Source organism: Sarcophilus harrisii, chromosome 2 (assembly GCF_902635505.1).
Source record: "Sarcophilus harrisii chromosome 2, mSarHar1.11, whole genome shotgun sequence".
Classification (NCBI taxonomy): Eukaryota; Metazoa; Chordata; class Mammalia; order Dasyuromorphia; family Dasyuridae; genus Sarcophilus; species Sarcophilus harrisii.
Window position 1 is genome coordinate 263,675,961 of NC_045427.1, and position 22,619 is coordinate 263,698,579.

The following is a 22,619-nucleotide window of genomic DNA, read 5'->3' on the forward strand; positions in this document are numbered from 1 at the left end:
ACACTGGAGACTGAAAAATCTTCATGGAAGAGGAGGAACTAATTAAATGTTGAAGAATTGTAGGATTTTAACACAGTAGAAGATATAGGGCATCATAGGCTAGTACAACATGAAATGATCAAGGATGCAGAGACAGAAAAGCTGCAAACAGGACTGTATTCTTTCAAGGAACCACTCAGGGAACCCTAAAACTCCATTAACCAAAGTCTGAGAGTTACTGAGAATGAGCTCAAGTCCAAAAACTCAGACTATGGTAATTACAGCTGTGCCACTGACTGGGTGTGGAAACCTGATCAAGTCACTCAAGTTTTTGGTACCTTTGTCCTGGTACCTGTGAGAGTGGAGAAAGATCAACCCCTCCCTGCCTTCTAGAGATTTGGAAAGACGCATGCAATTACACCTATGAAATTTACTTCTAGCTCTCAAGAAGATATTACATAAATCTGTTACTCATTTTACAAATAAATTTCCATAGGGAGAAGGCATAGGAAAGAAGGTAAAAATCATCAAAGCATTTTACCGGGTTATCAAGTTATCAAATGTAGCAAATAAAAGGTCTGTGGAAATTATAAAAAGCTCATTAGGCTTAAATTCTTCAGAGGAAAAAATAGGATATTTTAGAAATCTGATCAATTAAAAGTCAATCCCTTTAACAAGTCAAAACCCGGAGATACATTCAACTAATCCTTGGTAACACTGAATTCAAGGATTTACCTTGAACACTCACTCAATGACTTGAATAAAGGTTTCGACTTTAAGAGAAAATTAAAAGCACCCAAATCAATTTCTATAGACCCCTTAGAAAAATGTATGTAAATAACTAGTAAAGAAAACAAATTACACAAGGGCTGCCAGAAAAAGTGCTGCAGAAATACAATATAAATATTAATTGCCCACACGAACTCTAAAAACACTATAAAATGTAGATACTATATACAGCCTAAATAACTTTGAGATTTAATTTTTATTTGAAAATTATGAATAGCAAAAAGAACCTAAAAATGGTACAAAAGCCAGGAAGCTAACACTTGATTATCTGCAAGAGTCTTTTGAAGAAAAATCCGCTAACTCTAAAAGCTACCCAATAACCTCATTAAACAATGATGTGTCAAGAAATTATTTAATTTATATAGAAATTTTTAAAGTTACCAGTCAAAAAAATCATATCTTATTTCTATTCAAGTATATCCTCATCTGCTACAAACTTAATACACATATATCCTAACTTATTTCATTTATACCTTATTTTATACTGAAGGTAGGAAGGAAGACACTAAGAAGAGTCTGTCCTTTCTGTACAAAGGCTCAGAAATCAATAACAGAAATAAAAGGTCTATTTTCCCTTATTTCTATATATTACTTTCAAACATCATATTTCTTTCTAAAGTCAGAGTCTGAAAACTCAATATAAGCTTTTGTTTGTTGCTCAATGGAATGAAATAAAAAATCCTAAAAGACTGAAATAAACCTATCTATTAAAACCTCTAGGGATCCTATAATATTATTTATGTCCCTAATAAAATCCATAGTCTATTGTTAAATATTTTTAAACTATTCTAAAAATGTGATATTAATCAGTGTCAGAGTTTTCTAAATTGGAGGGGAGGAAGGGGAATTTATCTTTGAATTATTGGCAATATTTCTTCAAAACACCCAGGGAATGAAATCTTTTCCTCCTTAGAGAAAAAGATTATAATGCTTACACCCAAAGCTAAATGTTAGTACAACCTAAATATAAGCCGTAGATTTAGGCTCCTACGATCCAGAGACTTTGGAAGTTGTCAAACATCTGACAAATGCACAAAGGTAAAAAGCAATGATACCTCTGGCACTCACTACTGTAAACAGACTGCATTAAATTATCAAATAACCAATAAATTTAAAGAATTACAAGTGTTAGTAGAAAATATCTAGGCAAGGGCTATTTAAAATCCCTCATGTTTAGACTTCAGTTTATATACTAAAGGTATACATACCTGGACCCTATAACTAAGGAGAAGTGAAGCATCTCAACAAACCACTTTTCCTATATTTCCTTTTATTCATTTGAGTAATTAAATATAGTCCTACTAATTTATAGAGGTCCAAGTTTCAGAATTTATAAGATATTTTCAGCACACACTAAAGTTAGGAATTTTTTTTTAAATTATCAAGAGCATGGTGAATATAGCCATCATTTTTTAAAAATCATAAATCAGATGACTTTTAAGAACTCACAATTTAAGTAGATAGTAGTGTTGTTGAAGAGGATCTTTCCAAAAGTGAAATACTTCTTCTTCTCCTGAAAAAAGAAAAGTAAAAAACACAAGCTAAGGCAGCATGGTACAGTGATTGGAAAGATGGTCCTGAAAAGAGGAAGACCCAAGTCTTATCATGCTCCAAGACATTCAGATTATGTGACACTAAACAAGTTTCCACCTAATTTTTCAGTGCCTTATGAAATTTCTCTAAGACTAGAAATTTCTGAGGTGACAACTTAATTAGTAGAGGAAGTTCATTACCACCTATCATCACCATCACCATCACCACCACCATCACCCCTCCCCCAGTTCCTAGACTACTTTAGTCAGAGGTCTAATTCCTGTCTCCAATAAAGTTGACTAGACTAACAGACTATTTGATAACAATTTTAATTTTCTCCAAAAAAGAATATCACTAGCTGGACAATTTAAATCTTGCAAAACCCCAATATTAGTTTTCTAAATTGGAGGGGGTGAAAGGGAAAGCATTTATTAAACCCCTACTATATGATAGGCACTATGCTAAATACATTACAAATGTTTTATTTTAGTCTCACAAAACTTCTGGGAGGTAGATCCTTTTTATCACTTTCATTTTATAGTTGAAGAAACTGAAGTACCTGTCCCAGGTCACACACCTCTAAGTGTCTGTGGCTATATTTGAATTCAGATTTTCCTAGTTACAGGCTTAAGACTATCCCCTTCAACCCCAGCTGCCTACAGTTTTACTTTTTTCTTTCCTTCTAAGGCAACTCCTGTCACTAGAGGCAGGGGTACAACATTTTTATTTAATAGAAGGTGAACTAAACACTCTAGGAAAGCAAAAGCTAAACAAAAAGTTAAATCTATTTTTAGATTCTCTTTTCTCACACATTCCCTTTCTGGAGGAGTCAAGCCCAGTCTACTATTTAAATTAAACTGGAGACATTTGTTAAATTGCCAGTAATGGGATGGATAAACTTGGGATTGAGGGAGCTTCAAAGTTTAAAGGAGATATGATTTTTACACTCATGAAGTATATTTAGTAGGTGCTATATGCAAACAATTATAACACAAAATACATCATATGTGAATTAAACAAATGCTTTGTAAAAAAAGGTTCAAGAAGAAAAGGTCTTTACAGATTGGAAGAATTGAGCAGTATGAGGAAAGAAATAAAATCAAGGAAGCGTCTTCATAGAAAGTCTTTTCAAAGTATGAATAGAGGACTAGACTTTCCTATTAAAATGCACAAAAGTTTTATATTTTCAAATACAGTTAGGTGTAAAATACTATATGTTAAATTCCTAGTTGGAGCCTACAATCACGACCACCAAAAAAACATTTCTAACATTTTAAAAGCTATGGGAAACAATGAGATCAGACTCTCACTTCCTCACAAGCCTGAATTAAAGTTGTACACATGACAGTGAAAACAGGGCAAGAACCAATATGATTTTCAACAAGGCTCATTTTCAAAACGTTTCTTGCCTGAATGCAACTTGTCCCACACAAAAAGAGCATCCGACAGTACTCTGTCATTTCCAAAATGGGACCAAATTCAGAATAAGGTGTGCCATTCTCTCCATTTTGGATGTAACCATGCTAAGAGATGAGGCAATTACAAAGCAATGTATGTACAAAGCTCCAAAGAGCTTCCATGAGGTCTCATTAAAAACACCTAAATTCAAGATGAACTTGTGAAAGGAAAAACAGTCAACTAAAGACTCTGCGAGAGATCCGGTTCCTACAAGGAAGCCGGGATTCTTGCCCAGAAGGCCATGAAAGAGGCCCTACTTCCTCTATGTCCCCATCTAACCACAAGCCCTTGTAACAAGAAAACTGTTACTATTAGACCCGAGAAACGAAAAACTCCGACATGAGGCCTACGAAAAACCTCTCTAGTTAAGAGCTCAATCTTCCGATCACCCCACGTCACGCCCTGACTTCGGCTCTCCGTTTACTTTCCAGATAGGAACCTGTTCCTTTCCCTCAGCGGGAACGTGTCGCCGGCCTCCTCCCTCCTCCCCTCACTAATTGCCATTACTTCAGCCCCTCATTATCACTTCGTTTTCTAATGGAAAGCGGGCTTGGTCCCGGTCCCAGAGGGTCAGCGTCAGATGACACAGCGGGGCCCCCGGAATCCCAACCCCTCTAACTGGCTGACTTCGCAGCGCCGGGACTGGACCCCTCGGGCCACCGTACTACAAGCGAGGGGGTCGCCGCAAAGATGAACGCTCACCAAGTGCACCGGGACATGCCACTTGGATCTCTCGGCGGCGGCTGCAGGTCTTGGCCCCGCACTGGGAAGAGAGAGCGGGGACGGCAATGTCCCGAGGAGAATGAGAGTGACAGGTACTAGCCGAAGCCACGCAGCGGCCGCCATCTTCGCGGCCATGAAGTGTCCGGGGAGAGCGTCTCGCCTCCTTCCGGTCTCCCTCCCGCCTCTTTCCGGTCTTGCGCTAGGGGGCGGCATTATCCGGGTATTCTTATTCTTCCGCTGCTGTTTGTTTTTGACCGGCTGATCGCATCCTCCCCCTCCTCCTAGCACCTTGGCCTTTCTGCCAGTTCAAGAACAAGGCCTCGGACGCACTGCGCAGGCGCTGTCTCCCCTCCGGGTCACCTTGGAGGTTTAGAATGATGATTGTCACCCCCGGCCTCTGCTCGGGCTATTCCCTAAAATCAGGTTCCGTGTCAGTCTTTGACGATCGGACACTTTTAAGGATACTAAAAAAATGTGCATTTTCCCCTCGCAACCTTCTCTTTTCCCTACCCCCAGCAGACTTCCCGTCATGATGTTTGTATTAAATTTACATGGCGCTTTCAAGTTCAAAAAGCGCCCACTCCTCTCCCATAAGGTAAGCTTGGCTTTAGAGGGAGACTCCTCGAAAAAAGGCTCAGCTGGCCTTAGGACAGTGGAAGGGATCTTTAGAGATCTCAGGACCATAACTAGCCTTACCCTAGCATCAAGAAAATAGACCGCTCCCCCACTTCACCCCACCTCCAACCGCTCCTAGCATCAAAAGATCGGGTATTAAGCCCGCTGACAAGAACGGAAAAGTGAATAAGCAAAGCCTGCCCTTAAAGGCGCTGAAACTATTCGGCTTCCGTTTCCGTGCCTGCGAACACAGTAGGCGCTTAATAAATGCAAGCAGAATGGACCCCTGGGACCTATGGATATCATCCTTCTATCATTATTTATCTTACGTGGCACATAGTAAGTGCTTAATAAATAAACGTTTTCTCCATTCCGTCCACTGTGTACATAATGGTAACTTCAGATACGGCTTTTTTTTTTTTTAAGACCGAGTTGGTCACACAGATACTAAATGCAAAAATCTATCTATTATTTCGATTTAATCTTCACCGGAGCCCATTCTTGTCTTACTCTTTCTCCCCTCCCCCTCCCTTCCCCCCCCCCCCCCCCCCCCCCCCCCCCCCCCCCCAAATGGAGCTTCACTAGGAGACAACAAATCTTCTGATCAGTGAAATTCTACCATCCCGACCCATGTTCACTATGGACAGAAGCGCTAGCTCCCTAGTCAAGGGGGGCGGAGGAGAGGCGGGGGATGACTGAGTTCCAATCAGGCAAGCAGAGACAAGAAGGTTCTGCTTCTCTCTTTCTCTTTCTCTCCCCCTCCCTCCCAGGTGTTTCTAAAATAAGAGTTGAGGTCATTTCCCCTTCTCTGCCTTTCTAATTTAAGGCCAGCCAGAGGGCCACTATTTTGATAAGACTTTCTTTTCCCAGAAGCCTATAGGAAGGTGGTAGTTAGGCTGTAATTAACTAAAGATCTTTGTGTGGATTTCAACGACCCCCCGCAGTTGGCAATGGAACTAGGTCGGATGTGCGGCTCTGCCGAGTGGTTCTGAGCCGGAGTCCTCGGGGTGCGTGCAGCGGGTGGGCGGCCATGGAAGCGGCTGGCGGCGAAGACGCCATCAGGTAAAAGGCTCTCGGCTAGAGTGTGTGTGTGTGTGTGTGTGTGTGTGTGTGTGTGTGTGTTTTAAGTAGTGTTGTCTCTTAGGTTACAAGGCATTTTTTTTCTCCGCGTTTATGGTCTATAACTATGATACGTCTTGGCCATCATTATCACCCACGATTTATGATAGCTGGAGGCGCAGGGGGAATGGAAGGGCAGAGCTTGTCCAAGGTCAGGGAATCTACCTTGCAAAGGGACTTGAAATCTATAGAGTCCGCAAATATCCGCCTTCTTTGCTTACCCGGCTGGACCCGTTCCTTTTTCCCGTAGCAGTCACTCAAGAAGTTTTTTCCAGACCCGAAGACAAGATCAGGAAAGCTTTTCCAACCACTGGTTTTAAAAGCAGAACTCAGTGGAGAGTGATCTAGAATTGAGGGTTGGTTACTTGTCCTCTAAGTGATCCTTTAGGCAAGTACCCATTCCTGAACATGTTTTTTAAAATTCTGGCTCAAAAACAGGAGCCTTTATAATCACTGTGAATGTGCTGAGTCTAGATATTCTACACCACACCTCTGCTCCACTCAATTGTAATAAATAAATCGGAGAGCAAGTTTATGCAGGGTATAATTCTTTCCACCCCACATAAGCTTACTCAAATCCCTTAGTGCCTGCTTTTGTTTTGTTCAGAAAGCTCTTTTCTGTAACCTCGTAACTAAAGATAACCCTAAAAAGCAAAACGTTCTTTCCACTTTTGTTATTAGCATCCCGATGCTCCAGGTCCCTTTTATGCAATAGTATCCCTTGATCAGTTTAATAAGCTGCACTCAGCTTTGCTCTCGATTTTATTTTTCCTCTAGAATTCAGAGTTTAAGTCCTATATGTAGCGTTTTCCTTTCAAATTTTTTTTCGAGGGGGGGAGGGGAAGAGGGAATCAAGATAACTAGGCGTCATCACTTGGAAATGTTACATTTCTGTTACATAAATATTTTTCAATAATTAAAACAATTTTTAAAAAGTATTTTTTCCTATTGTGGCAGAATATAGTGACAGAAATTAGTTGATAAGATGTAATAAGTAGATAAATTTTAAAATATTAAATCTTGCAATGACTATAGTCAAATTCTTAAAACTTTTTATCATTTAGCTTTCAAGATGAAGCTGTGGATAAAAGCATCTTTAAAGACTGCAGCAAAATTGGTTTTTACAGGTAAGGAAAGAGAATGTTATATGAAGCAACATTCTTGATAGCATGTCAGAATTAATGCTTATTTAAAATTTGGGAAATTTTAGATCATAAAAGTAAAGGTATCCTAATAAATTGGCTAAATAATAATAGTAGCTTCTTGGTTTCTTCTCTTTTTAGTAAGAGGAAAAATTCTTGGGGGAATTTTACTGCTAATTCATTAAGCCTCTGAAGTAAATACTATATCTCTGTATCTCTATATATTAGAGATTGACATTCTCTATCCATTAGCATCTCTAACCATTAGCATGGATAATTACCAAATATATGAGCTCTAAATGACATCTATGAAAATGACCACATCTCCTGAAGAATTATAGCCAAAGGAGATAGAATATAATTCCTGACCAGTATGTTGTCAGTTAGTTTTACTAGCATATGAACTGGATGGGCCTGTATAAATTATTGGCATTCTGAATTTGGACATGTCAGTATGTGCATTTTCTCAGATAACATTATCCCTTAGATTTTGCCAAAAGTACCTCTCTGACATCTTCTTGGTATCTGTAGACGTCAGAAGCTAATCCCAAGGAAGAATACCTATCGGGCATTACTGGACTCAGTTACATCAGGCAAAGACAGCACCAAATTCCAGATCATCAATGAAGTGAATAAGGTGAGACCAGAATTTCCCTAGGAAAGGTTTTTGCTTCTGTAATTAATTGGGCTGTATATAAGTATAATTCCTTTAAAAGGAATTAAAATTGCCAACACTAGTCCAAAAATACACTGTTCCTTACAGTAGTCCAAAAATACTTGTAGGTTAGAAAAGGGGTGGAAAGCAATATTACATTGTAGTGTCTACACCAACACCAATTTATTCTAATTTTTTGGACAATATCCAGCTGAATATGCCAAATGAGAATAAAACAGCAGATTCAGAGTTTCCAAACCTAAACCAGCAAAAAGAAGAAAAGGGATTGTGCAAGCAATGAGAAACACTTTCAGGGTTTTACAATTTCAGGATTCAGAATTATTAAATTTCAAGAGTTCTGATTCACTAAAATGTTTTGGCTAGTTATGCTGTTACATATTCTAAAGTGAAAAGACAAGAACAAGTAGTTGGTGCTTGGGCTCATGGTTTTAAGCTAATCACAGTAGACAGTAGGACGGAGCTGGCAGAATCAGTTTGACAGGAGTCTGGGCTACATGTATTTACCACAGACACCATAAACATCAACTATCTCTGAAAGCTTCATTTGTCTCTTATGATCTCACAAACTAAACTAGCTCTGAAATGTAGTTTGGTTTTTTTTGTTTTTTTTTTTTTAAAGCTACTGAAAATATTTTGAGGTACTGGGCACTAATCTCTTATCAAATTCCAATTCTAGGATGAAGGCTATAAAATTTTTTTTCCTTATTACAGATATGAAAAACTTAAAATGGCTTTCCCATTCCCAAAATGTTTTTAAGAGCTCCCATTTCTACCTCTATAGCTCAGGGTCAGTCCTAATAAAACAGGACAAGTACCTATCACAACTTCCAAGAATGTGTCCTTCCCTCAAAATAGGGAGTTTCCTTATTTTATTCTAAGACTGTAACTGTTTAGGACTTCATGTTACAAAATAGCATTATATAATTTGAAGTTATGGAGCAACATCTAAGATTCCTATGGCCAGTTTATGCAAAAGGAATAGATGTGGGATTTTCTCCAGAGCTTTCTTTCCCAAATTCAAATTAAAAGGCATATTCATAGTTATCCTGGCTATTAGAGGATTGCAATCTTGGGCTTGTTGACTCATGTAAATATCTTATAAAGCTCTTTTTTCTATTTCCTTAACTGTTCAAATACAATGTTTATCACTTTAATTTTTTTTCATACCGAATACATATTGGCTTTCCAATTTTCAAGAGGAATTAATATTTTTGTTTAGTATTTTCAGTATCTTTGATTATTTCCTTCAAAGTTCCTTAAAACCAGAAAGCCACAGGCCCAGTGGAAATAAGGCCAGGCCTATCATATTAAGTCATATGTGATTCTAGTTTAATGGCTATTTAAGCATTTTGAAGTGAACATTGCCCTCTTTTGGGAAGCCATATAGCATCACTGACTCATAAGGGCTTCTGACCGCACAAATAGAAATATCTAGTCACAAAACGTTGAAAGAAGACAAAAAAAAGTATGATGTGTTCAGGGAATGCAGGAAGTTCACAGAAGAAAAGTCTCTAGAAAATCAACAATTTTGCCCAAGCAGTTTGTCAGCAGCTTTTTCATTTTATTTTGTCCTCTCATTCCATTGTGCCCAACATTCAGAAAAGAGATGTCAAAGTAGGAGATATGCATGCTACTTTCTATTTTGGGGAAGACTAATATATACATTGAGTATTTAACAATCCATCCAAATGCTTAGATCTATAGCGGTGTAATGCAAAGGAGGAAGGCAAGCTTCAAATGCACTGAAAAATTCAGTTCCAAATTTAAAGCCCTCAAGGCAACTTTTCTCAAGGTATTTGACCAGTGCCAAAAGTGGTGGACTCCCCACCACATTGCCTTTTACAACACTCTAGACCATTTGTCTGCAAACCCTTCTCCATGGACCCTGAATACTTGAAGGACAATGTTATGCAGCTCAGACACAGAGACCAGAACCTAGGAGATTTGGACACCCTCATGGAAGAAGAAGCCAGAGTCCAGGAGGTCCCACAGGATCTCACCATAAGACAACACTCAACATGGTGGGAATCAGAAGAGACTGATGTGAGCCACCTCCCCATCAAGACAGAAAATAATGAGGAACCTGTGGATCAGACTCCAGGTAATGGGAACTTTGGGGATATGCTTGCAGTCACAGGCAAATGCATGTAAAGGTTGGGGGAGGAAGCTGCTTCAAATCTTGGAATTGTTACCCAGAATCATTTCTCAGCATCAGTCTTTGTGCTTTGCCCCACCCATTACTGCATCACTAGGTCTGAGATGGGTCAGCCTTCCCTCATTGTGACGTGCTCAGTTTTCTCCATCCGTCTTTGACACTCAGTGCTCATGCCAACTAAGCATCCACTGTGAAAATAACCCAAGCTTTGGGTTAGTTTTTGAAATCCCAGAAATGAGCAGTCAGGATTCCTAGCAGAGCTATACTCTTCTGACCCAAAGACCCAATAAGGTTAAATAGTTATCTAAGAATGGATCAATTCACTTAAAACTATTTTGAGATGCAGGCATTCACAAGGCACATTCCATTGCATTAATTCCTTTATATAGTTGGCTAGAGATCAAAAATTTCCAGCTTCAAAAGTGATTGTATAGATTTAGAGATGGATGGTTCCTAGAAAGGCTGGGAGGAGGCTGATAAAGTAGATTGTATAAATAGTTATGTGTTTGTTGAGAAAAATCAAAATAGTATTTAGTGAAAGAAGTTCTGGTTTATTTTCTTGACACTGGCTTTTCACCCTTTTTGCCCTTACCTCTCCATTTCTAGTTATAGTCAGGTCTTGACCTGAGCTACAAAGAAGAGCTACCCTAAAAACAGGAGGGTAAGAGCCATGGATAGATGTAGATTTATTTATATTTATAGGTAAATAATATATATTCTTGTATACACACAGATATATAAATCTACATATTTATATATATATAATAGGCAGGGGCACACACACATACAGATTGACAGACTTCTCAGCCCAATATTCCCCTGGAATAAACCTTTTACAATATTGCTTCATTCTGCATTGTAATCTAGCTTTTAAATATTCTTGTGGTGAGAATAGCCAGCCATTTGGCAAAATTTTTACTTTCTTTTGCAGGCTATTCTCAAGATTTCACTTGTAATACATCTTGCAGCTTCCTCAAGGAAGAAGATGTGCCTCTGAGTCCCTCTATGGCCACAGCAGGTGCGTCCTGCAAAGCAGAGCCCGAAAATGATACTTGCCAATCCCCCAGTTTTTTGCCCTTTTCTTCTTCTAAGGCTCATGGGGATGGACCTTTACCCAACCAACCTCCTCCTCGGCGAATAAGGCAGAGGCGGCGCTCCCTAGCCAACACTATCTCTGCTGAAATGGCCAGGAACAGGAGGTTAACATGGGATCTAGCCAGACGTTCAGAGGCACATCTGGACAGATTAATTGCCATTGGAGAACGAGCTAATGCTCAACGTGAAGTTGACAATTCTCTCCGCAGAGAATCAGTGATAGCAGTAAACCAATTGGCTACAACTGTGGAGGGAGCAATAAGTGCTCTGCACCAATTTAATGAACTTCTGGACCATTCTCTAAACCCTGGGAAATCCTAAGCTATTTTCTGAGAAAACTGATATTCCACTGGCTTGGATCTTTGCCTGGTCCTTGACATTGTGGTGGGAGGGACCTGATGCCAACAGGAAAGGTAAGGTTCTACCCTCCAGGGAGAGTAGGAAGGTGGTATTATTTGGATCTCCTCTAAACAATCATAGAATAGGTGGTCTTGACTTACTCTGTTACATGTTTTGTTGTTCACCCATTGTCAGTCACGATTTTGGGTAAATAAAATTTCATTTCTATACAACTCTGGAAAGTCTGCTTAATGAACATAAAAACAAAGCCATGTCTCCCACATTGATTTTAGATCATCCACATCTTTTTAATTTTTTATTTTTGCCCATATATTACTACAAGTTTGGTGACTAGAAAACTGCCCAACTATAATTGTAATAAGGAGAGGGAAGCTATAGGTAAGGGAAAAGGGATTACTTCTCTCTCTGTAAAATTTTGGATGTCTTCTCTTGATAACCATTCGAAAAATAAGCATAGTATTATAAAATGAAAAGAGGCTTCTGGCAGTGATTTAGGTCATTATACTTAAGACATTAAGTATATATAGGTATACATAGATGTATATTATTCCTTTCTTGAACATTTATAGGAAAGCCAATTTCATGGTGGTCCTCATTATAACTAACACTGTGACCCCATTTGGAGTTTTCTTGGCAAAGATACTAGAGTGGTCTGCCATTTCCATCTCTAGCTCATTTTACAGATGAGGAAACTGAAGCAGAATGAAATGACTTGCCCAGAGTCATACAGCTTTAAGCATATGACCATATTTGAACAAATGAAGATGTCTTTCCCAACTTCAGGCTCAGTGCTCTAGCTATTTGTCCATTTAGCTGCCAAACAAGCTAATTTTTTTATGTAATTCAGTGCTTGTTATTCTATTTTAAAATAATGGGTACCTCTCACAATCAGGTAAACAAGTAAAAGATAATTTAAGATGACAGAAGTAACAGCTAGGAAATTAGGATTACCACTTAAACTCAGCTATGAAGGAAGTTAAGGTTTCTGAGAGGCCCAAATGAAGAGAGAAGGGTTGCCAGCTGTAGTATAGAGATCGCCTGTACAGAGGCAGAACTGGAAATGCAGGGACAGCAGGCAAGCCACTGTGCAGTTGAAGTAGAACCTTTTTGGCTATATCAAATGAAACTACCTTTACATTTCACAAATATGGGAATTTCGGTAGTCCTAAGTTTTACATTTCAGATCTAGAAATTAAAAATTCATACTAAGTTAGATCTTCCCCCCCCCCCAAAAAAAAAAAAAAACAATAGTCAAAATTTCAAATTGAAAAAAAATATAATCACAGAATTTGAGAGGTAGAAGTTGTTTTAGAAATCTAATTCAACCCTCATCATTGTACAGATTTGTGGAAACTAAAGCCTAGAAACATTGTGACTTACTAAAAGTTACAAATTAGAAATAGTTTCTGGATCTTTACTTGGTCACTTTTTATTCTCCATCTTGACATTGTTGGATTTTGGAGGAAAAAAAATCAGGGTTAAGTGACTTGCCCAGCTGGTAAGTATCTGAAGCCATATTGAACTCAGGAAGATTCATCTTTCTGATTTCTAGTTCAGTGTTCTATTCACTGTGTCATGCATGGCTACTCTGAAAGTGGAGTAAGTAAAGCTTTTTGAAGATTAGAAAAGTTTTCAGCCAGATCTTGATCGAAGCTATTGGATGAATTGGTGAATATAAAGGAATCCATAGGCTATTTCAAATGATTTGAAAGACAGAACCCAAGGCATTCTGAGGTTAATGAAGCAACCAGTACACTTGGAAGAGTTGACCTTTACTAGAGCATAATGAGAGATTTTGAGATGAAAATCAGAACCTTGCGTCCTAAGCTAGAGACTTCCAAATGAAGCAAAAGCAAGATTTTAACCCTATTTATTGCATTCAAATGTAATCATTATACTGAAACAAAGCGTTTCTATTTGCTCTAACCAAGATTCCTTTGGGATACAGCCTCAGGAATATAACAAATCCTTGAAATCAACACATTTGACTATCCATCCCAAGGAAATTATTGATAATAATAAAAGATCTATATGTGCAAAAATATTCATAATATTGCATTTGTGATTAAAAAAAAAAACTGGGGAGGGGAGTTTTGGTGAGGGATAACCCAGTGATTATCCAATGATTGAACGAATTGTGATATATGAATAATGGAATATTGCTACTACATTGGAAATGGTGAATATGACAACAGAAGACCTCTGGGAAGGCTTGTATAAGTTGATACACTGTGAAGAAAGCTAAGCCAAACAAACAGTGATTACAGCATAAATAAAAAGTTAATTGAAACAACAAATCAGTTCATCCCTCCTTCCTGTTGATAACTCTTGTGGAAATGTACTTTGTTTAAAAAAAAAAAAAGGTTATTGGAAGTTTTCTGGGAAATGTGTCAATATGTATCAATAAAAATAAATTTGATTTTTTTTTTCTTTTTTAAAGAATTGTCAAATTTGGGATATTTGTTTTTTAATAAAACACAGGTGCTGGTAATACTATATAGATGCAAATCATAGGGCACCATAACCTTTGAAAAATGAAAATTATGGGTGACCCACAATTAGATTTGGACCTACGTGGATTACAACATGTCAGTGATGACAAGTGCAAGAAATAGTTACTTTTCCACATCATGATTTTCCCCATCACAGTTTGATATATCACAGATCAGCATAAGAAATTAAATGGGAATTTTGGGAAAGTTTTGAAGAAACTACAGGTGACACACAGGCCAGTAGATGACATAGAATAAGCTTAGAAACTCAGAAATGTATAATATATATAGAGAGAGAGATTATTATATATATGTAAAAATATTTTATCTTTAAATAACCATGACAATTCAGACATTCTCTAGTACAAAGAAAGGGCCAAAAATTTTTGTGTGGATTTTCCAGTCACAGGGGCACCACTCCCCTAACCCACTGATGTGGAAGAGATAACTGTCTTCAGGAAATGTCAATGGAAAAAGGTGAGTTGATCTTAAGAGTAAGACCAAAGACTTGACAGTTGACTATAATTCAAGTGCTTTACTGATACTCTCTACAAATTAAAAAGCCAAGAGGAAAGGCTTCTAAAACATCAATCTCTGCAGAAAGTGGGAGAACATGGATGAGAATTACAGAGATCAAGGTTTGTATGAATTGTGGAATCTGAAACCATATCAGTGAGATCACCGTTCTGAGAAGCTTGAGGTTTTATGATGAGACAAACTATAGGTAGTTGTACATGGTAGCCAAATTTTGTCCAGCTTAAGAGATGAGTCCTATTTAGAGAGCTTTCAATTCTGGATGCTCTATATAATCACCCAAGTCCAACCTAAGAATGTGCTGGACCTGGTTTATGTAAGCCAATTGTTAAGTTTTCAGCATGAACATTAACACCTTACAAAATTGGCCAATGTTACAAATCAAGATTTGATTTATAGTGTAGTTCATATCCTAGATCAGAAATGTTAAACATCGGGTGCATTACTACTGAAATAGATTAAAATGCAATTGGGAAATATTTAACAAAAGAAAATACAACAGAATGTAGATGTTCATTTTTGATTTTCTAAGTCAATCTGCAGCCCACAGGGATCTTTATATACTCAACCTTAGATAAGAATCCCTATTAGTTTACAGGTTGACTTAAGATCTCTTTTATTACTATATCAACACATTAAAATCAGGAGCTACATTTTATAATGATTTCTTCCACATCGCAATTTTCATGAGGTTTTCATATATAGTGGATTGACATAAGAAATTAAATGGGAATTTTGGGGGAGTTTTGTGGAAGCCACAGAAGATACACAAAGACCAGCCTATGACCAAATACATAACCCAAATTTTACAATAAGATACTGCAAATACCTCATAAAAGAAAAAGGAAAAAAATTCAGACTTCTCTGATGCAAAAGGACTAAAAAAATTTTACATATATTTTTCAGATCACAGGATGCTATACCCTTTACCCACATGGTGTGTAGGGGATAGCTGTACTCTGATATAGGCTGCCCTTTGAAATGTTGTAGGCATCTGTCTTGGTTTGATCTCCGACCTAGATTTTAAAAAATAATGGAGAAAAAGAATAATACAGATTAAACTTTAAAAATATCAGGTTCACTTTTTTTTCTTTTTTTCTCATGCCTTTTCCCTTTTCTGATTTTTCTTTCCCAGCATGATTCATAGAGAAATGTATATTTAAAAATTTTTTATGTACATGTATAATTACAAAAATAAAATAATTTTAAAAGGGGGAGGGGGAGTAAAATCAAGTACTTAGATCTTGTTTACTACAGATTCAATCCATTTCAAGCACATGTACTATTTTTTATGATCTTTTTATTTTTCAGAACACATGCAAAGATAATTTTCAACGTTCACTCTTGCGAAATCTTATGTTCCAAATTTTTCTTCCTCTTTCCTCTACTCCCCTTCTTCCTCTGGACAGGAAGTATCCAATAAACATGTGCAATTCTTCTACACATATTTTCACATTTATCAAAGCGCATATACTTTCTATCTTTAGCCAGGCAAAGATTTTTATTTGCCTTCAGGTTATATTCCCCTTTAATCCAAGCTTTCTCTCTGTTTCCTTGCCCATAAACTCCACCCTCCAGGAATCAGCAATTGGTTCTACTGGTTCTACCCTAGGTTCTACTTCCAATTCATTTGAAGCTCACTTACTTCCCTGACTAGATGAGCAGCAAAACTAACCTTATCCTTAGGTTCTGGAAGCACACTGTTCTTTGAGCTAGCTGCTTTCCACCTAAGGCACAAATGCTTTTATGAATTATTGGAGATAAGGGGATGGAACCATCCAGTCTAATTACTTATCTTGTTAGTAAGCATATCCTAAATCCTATGAAGGAACACTCAGGAAAATATACAGTAATGGACTTTTTGCCTATTATTACCTCAGGTTTCCATTGTTTCTTTGCCAGAAGTGAACTAACCCATTATTTTGATTACCATTATAATTATGACTAGACCTAGTCATAATGTGGGATTCTATTTATCCACTTGTTCCCAGGTTCCTCTCTTGGCTGAAGTCTATGGAATAGAGGGAAACATTTTCAGATTTAAAATCAGTGAAATAGCTCCTTTGAAACCAAGGTATGAAGTCTCTGATGTTCTTATACAGAAACCAGTCACCAAAAGGTAAGTTAAAGAAGAGAGTAGCTTAGATAAACACTCTTTTTTTCCCCCCTTTTATTATTATTCTCAGCAGTAGATCTATCTCATGCATGTCCAATCCTTAAGAATCTTTTTTGCAGCTGGAGACTACTGTTAATTTTTAGCCAACTCTCAGGTACAAGTTTGCTAATTACCCATACTGGTTTTGTTCTTTTCCACCTTCTACTCTCTGCCTTAGGGCAGCTAAATGGCACAATGGATAGAGCTCTATCCAATGGATAGGCTTAGAGCTCTAGAGTCAGGAAGACTCATCTTACTGAGTTCCAATACTATCAGACACTTACTGGCTATGTGACCCTGGACAAATCACTTAACCCTGTTTACCTTAGTTTCCTCATCTCTAAAATGAGCTGGAGAAGGAAATAGCAAACCAGTCTAGTACCTTTTCCGATAAAATTCCAAATAGGATCACTGTCAACAACGACAAAGTAAAGCAACCTTTTTCATTCCCCAAAGACAGCAGAGTCTGGGAAATGTGAACAACCTTGTCATAAGAACAAATAACAGCAGAAGCATTTTATTCACTAACCTCAAATTAGTAAGCATTCCAACAATATAGCACACTAGTAATTTATATGGATGAATTGATAAGTTTTTAATCATTTTTATTATTATTATTAAAAAGTTTGCCATATAGATTTTTATTTTAGATTTCCAAAAGTATTTTCATAGTCAAGTAATTTCTGAAGTATCATTACAGGAAAGTTTTTAAAATTAATTGGGAAAAGCAACATTTTTTACATGCTCATAAAATTTTCATTAGCTCTAGATTGTGGAATCTCCTCTGTCCCATTATGCCCAATTATCTTTGCTATTCATATCATTTCATATCACATCAGTTGAAAAAATATAGAATTATTTTATAATCATATCCTTCCATTAACACAAATTCCCATGCAAACATAATGGGACAATTTGTTGTTGTTTTTTTTAATATTAAATTCAATAAAGCCTGGAAGACTTGAAGTCTTACTTCTGACACAGACTGACTGTGTGACTGCTCAGCAAGTTACTTTATTACTGAGTCCTCTAAGCATCTCTCTAAGTCTATAAGCTGTAAAAGAAGTGCCAGCCCACTTTGGTGAAGGGAGTTTCCTCACCTGGAGTTCCCTATATTAGTAAGATTAAAAGCTTCCTCTCTGTATACTATAATCTGGAATATTTATCAAATAATAAGACTCCTAGCTAGACACAAGAAAGTTTATGATACTATGCCCCTCTTCCTTCCTTTTAAGGACCCCCTTCTACTTGGATCCACCCTCAAAGACCTTGTTCATTCCTAGAAGAGTTCAGCCTAACTATCTAAAATAAGAATTGGGTTCCTTTTCCCATTTTAGGCTCTTTATATCTCCTACGCTGATACCACAGGATAAATACTTAAAGGTTTGGTTTTGGCTCATAACTAAGGTCTCTTCAGTGGGATAATATGGGTACAAAAACAGTCAATGCAAGAGAATATTGTACCCAGCAACAAGACTATGTAATGATCAAATGTGATGGACTTGGCTCTTACCAACAATAAGGTGATTCAGTCCAATTCCAGTAGACTTATGATGGAGAGAGCTATCTGTGTCCAGAAAGAGGACTATGGTAATTGAATGTAGATCATAATATAGTATTTTCACTTTTTCTGTTGTTGTTTGCTTGTTTTTTTTCTTACTTTTTTCCTTTTTGATCTGATTTTTCTTGTGCAGCATGATAAATGTAGAAATATGTTTAGAAAAATTGCACATGTTTAACCTATATTGGATTACTTACTGTCTAAAAGAGTAGGGAGAAGGATAGGAAAAACTGTGGAACACAAAGTTTTACATGGGTGAATGTTGGAAACTATATTTGCATATATTTTGAAAATAAAAATAAAATAATGTCCAATGTCTGATACAAAAACAGCTATTTCTTTCCTACACACACACACACTTTACATTGAAAACCCTTAATTGATAGAAAACTCAAAACTAGAAGCAGTTAATTTAGCCCTATGACCATATCCTGATTAGTGTGAATAATGTAAAATTCTGTCCTATATATTTAAATTTATACTTTCAAAGATGCTGGAGAAGGAAAAAGCAAGAATGATTTTGAGTTGGCGAAACTATATTTTTAAAGCCTTGGCATGTAGACACTAAACACATATAAGGCTCTTAATAGATATTGCTTACCATTAGTAGATTTTATTATTATTTTGTTATTTCTGTTATTTTTATACCCAAAACAAAGCTGATGGAATCTGGTTATAATGGTACAAACTTTATTGTCCTACTATTTTGCATTAATACATTGTCAAGATATAAATCTTCAATAAAATGGTAAATATTTAGGAATACTACCTTAAAATTGGCACCAAAGAATAACAGATTCTTATTTCCATACAATTTCCAATAAGCACATGTAAAATCATCTCAGCAGCTGAAATAATAATCCTATTAATTTAATTCAGATATTTCTCACCTTTCACATTTGCTTTAGCTACTAGAACTGAATATTTTTGTTTTCTATATAGATTTTTATAATATTTCAGTGAAATATAATTGTTATATCAGTAAAAGTTTCACAAATAAGAAATTTTATTCAATAGACTTCTGATCTGTGGTTAATATTTGATGGTCTATTATTATGAAGATTTTGGTATGTCTTTAAATACTTTTTTCCCTTTGATTCATGCTTATAATTCAACACTAAATTCATTTTTAACATCTTTGAAGACAGACTAATGACATAACAATAACATAAGGTCAAGATAATATTAGCTGATAATTATATAGCATTTTAATATTTACAAAATACCTTATATTTATTATCATTTGAATTACATACAGCTGCTCTGTGAGGCAAGTGCCATAGTGTATTATACCTATTTTCCAAATAAGACAATTGAGGTTCATCAAAAAAGGCAAGGTAATTTGCCAACAGGGATGATCAGTAGCAGAAATCAAATATAGATCTTCCTGACTTCAAATCTAGCCCTCTTTCCATTTTATTATATACAATCTCAGATTATATGTTTAAGTTTAATTGTACACTATTTCAAAGTCTGATTCTTTTTGTACAGCAAAATAACTGTATGGACATGTAGACATATATTGTATTTAACACATACTTTAACATATACAACATGTATTGGTCAACTTGCCATCTGGGGGAGGGGGTGAGGGGAAGAAGGGGAAAAATTGTAACAAAAGGTTTTGCAAATGTCAATGCTGAAAAATTACCCTGCATATATCTTGTAAATAAAAAGCTATAATTAAAAAAAAAGATATTTAGAAAAGATTACATGTTTAATCATTTTACCAATTACTATCAATTTTCTACATCATTTGTACCTATAATCTTCCCTCCTTATTAAGTTCTAAATTATGTTTTCTTTTGCATTTGGGCAGATAGTCTCACTTTGACTGTATTTGCCAGATAATTAGCTTTTAATTGCTGTCAAAAAATATAAAATGAAATAAAACAAAAACTCTAAAATGAAAGCTTTTCTTATTGATTATTTGGTCTTACTCAGTTGTGCATTATATGGCATTGTTGGGGAGATTTTGCTGTTAAACATGTTATTTTTCTCTTTAGGCTGACCCCATGTACAGAGGATACAGGTGTTCTGGTTCTGAAAGATGATTCAGTAAACCTGAAATTTCACATTACAGCCAACCCCTTCACAATAGATTTGATTTCTGAAGATGAGCCTGTGCTGAGTATCAATTCCATGGGCCAGCTATATTTTGAACATTTGCAGATGCCTCCCAAACACAGGTATTTTCTCACATAATCTTTCCAAGGTAAAGCTAGAACCTATTTAATTGTGAATAACATTTACTTGCTCTGATCAAATGGTGACCATTTGCCTGTTTGCTAGTGTTTTTATCCCTAGGAAGTTTTTCCTTTGGCCCTTTAGCCTTTCTCCCTAACCAGTTCAATGTTGAAGAAAAAAATTAATTATTTTTCTCTACACATTTTCCCCATGGGCTATTGATTTTATTAGTAGTAAGAGTCTATAGATTTGATAAGAAAATATAAAGATCTATAAAGATCTTTTTTGCAGTAAGTAAAAGTAAGATTATTTATGTACCATCTATTCATACCTCTCTAATTACTGAGTTTACCTAGAATGAAATCTTGACCCTAAGCAATAGCCCCAAAGGTTCTAGAGCCTGTTGGTGTCTCTCTTTCTCAGTAAGGCAATAGTTTGCCTTCATAATTTTCTCATCATTCTCTATAATTTTAGCAAAATAAACTGAAAATTATGTAAGTAAATATAGGGGGGAATACAATCCATCGGGAACAAAAGCTGTAAGTTAACAAGAAAAAATTAAAATATGCACTTTATAGGATCTCAGAATTAAAAGGAAATCAAGAGAATCTTAACTAAAACTAAGTTATGTCAAATTTAGAGCAAACAAAATAACTTTCTTAATTTTTTTTTTAAAAAACAGACCTTCCACAGAATGTAAGGAAGATGTGTCCACTGATCCTTCCCAGGTAATTTGGCTTGAGATATTTATTCCTATCTTTTTTTTTTAATTTCCATCTTCTCAATAATTATCATTAAAGAACAAATATAAGGAAGTTAGGTAAATCGTTTCTTATATGTAGATGGTACCATGATGCCCTTGCATTTCTCCTTTTTATTCCCAGGATTCTGCTCTTTATCCAAGAATGCAGCACCTTACTGGAAAGCAGAGCCCTTAGGAAGAATAGGGATATTGTCTTTCAGAGGTAGGATTTGGTTCCAAGTCTTCCTGGCTTCAGGGCCAACTTTGTGTCAACAGCAGGCTAATCCATAAAAGGCAAATACATGTAAATTATATACTAATGATATGCTAAATTATTACTCATCTTGAAGAATATGGTCATATGGTATATTCGGGTGGGAGGATAGACAGCACTATACCCACCTATTATGCCTTAGTTAAATGGCCTTTTTATAGTCAAAATATGACTTTTCCATGAGAAAAGGGCTCTTTAATGCTATGTCAGTGCATATAAAAACAACCAATAATCTATTAACTCAGTGGTGTGGGGGGACAACAGTTGAGAACCTTTAGGAATAAGTATTTTATGAGGTATGTTGTAAAGTTGTATCTCCTAAAGTATGTTGTTCCTACTAAAGAAGATAGAATCTCAGCCTTATGTTAACTTATGAAGAAGCAGTTCAAAAATGGACACAAAATATGTTAAAAAATGAATGCAAAAATATGTTTTTAAAGAAACATACCCGATGATTTAAAAAAAGAGAGATAAGGCTATGTAAAATTATGCAAGATAATAGCCCAAGTTCCAAAAATAAGGTACCTGAGCTCCATTTACAGTTTTTATAGGAAATTGGACATATTCCCATCTTTATGAGGACTTAGCAATGGCACAATGGAGTGCCAGGCCTGAAGTCAGGAAGACATCTTCATGAGTTCAAATTTGGCCTCAGAGACTTAATAGCTTTATGATTCTGGGCATGTCACTTATCCCTGTTTGCCTCAGTTTCCTCATTTATAAAATAAGCTGAAGAAGAAAATGGTAAACCACAACAGTATTTTTGTCAAGAAAACCTTAAATGGATTTTCTTGACTAGAAACAGCTAAACAAAAAAGCCAGAAGTCTTGGCTACCAGAAAGGAGAAATATGCTCATCCAGGTATTGTTACTGCTTCTTTTTCAATCAGTACAGGGAGGAGTATACTGATAAATGTATAACAACCAGCTCTTAGAGTAGGGAAGTACATATGATATACCTTTAACCTTAATTTGCTTTATTAACATTTCCTCCATCACTTTCTTAAGTCTATGCAATCAGCAAAACAATA

At 36.3% G+C, this 22,619-nt stretch overlaps 2 protein-coding genes across 2 annotated transcripts in view; one reads left to right on the forward strand and one right to left on the reverse strand.

The window, feature by feature from the left end:
• The window catches only part of TMEM87A (transmembrane protein 87A), a 35,164-nt gene extending 30,489 nt beyond the window's left edge, over positions 1–4,675 (reverse strand). Inside the window, exons 1-2 of the mRNA XM_012546340.3 lie at positions 4,462–4,675; positions 2,218–2,281 (exon numbers count right to left, since the gene is read on the reverse strand). Of these exons, the coding sequence (XP_012401794.1) occupies positions 2,218–2,281; positions 4,462–4,617 (220 nt within the window). The 5' untranslated portion in view covers positions 4,618–4,675. The remainder of the gene's footprint in view (positions 1–2,217; positions 2,282–4,461) is intronic.
• A 1,006-nt stretch (positions 4,676–5,681) lies between these two features.
• Positions 5,682–22,619, forward strand: part of GANC (glucosidase alpha, neutral C) — a 51,806-nt gene continuing 34,868 nt past the window's right edge. The window contains exons 1-6 of the mRNA XM_031952152.1: positions 5,682–6,159; positions 7,281–7,343; positions 7,890–7,995; positions 16,662–16,789; positions 20,393–20,575; positions 21,256–21,301. Coding sequence (XP_031808012.1) covers positions 6,128–6,159; positions 7,281–7,343; positions 7,890–7,995; positions 16,662–16,789; positions 20,393–20,575; positions 21,256–21,301 — 558 coding nt within the window. The 5' untranslated portion in view covers positions 5,682–6,127. The remainder of the gene's footprint in view (positions 6,160–7,280; positions 7,344–7,889; positions 7,996–16,661; positions 16,790–20,392; positions 20,576–21,255; positions 21,302–22,619) is intronic.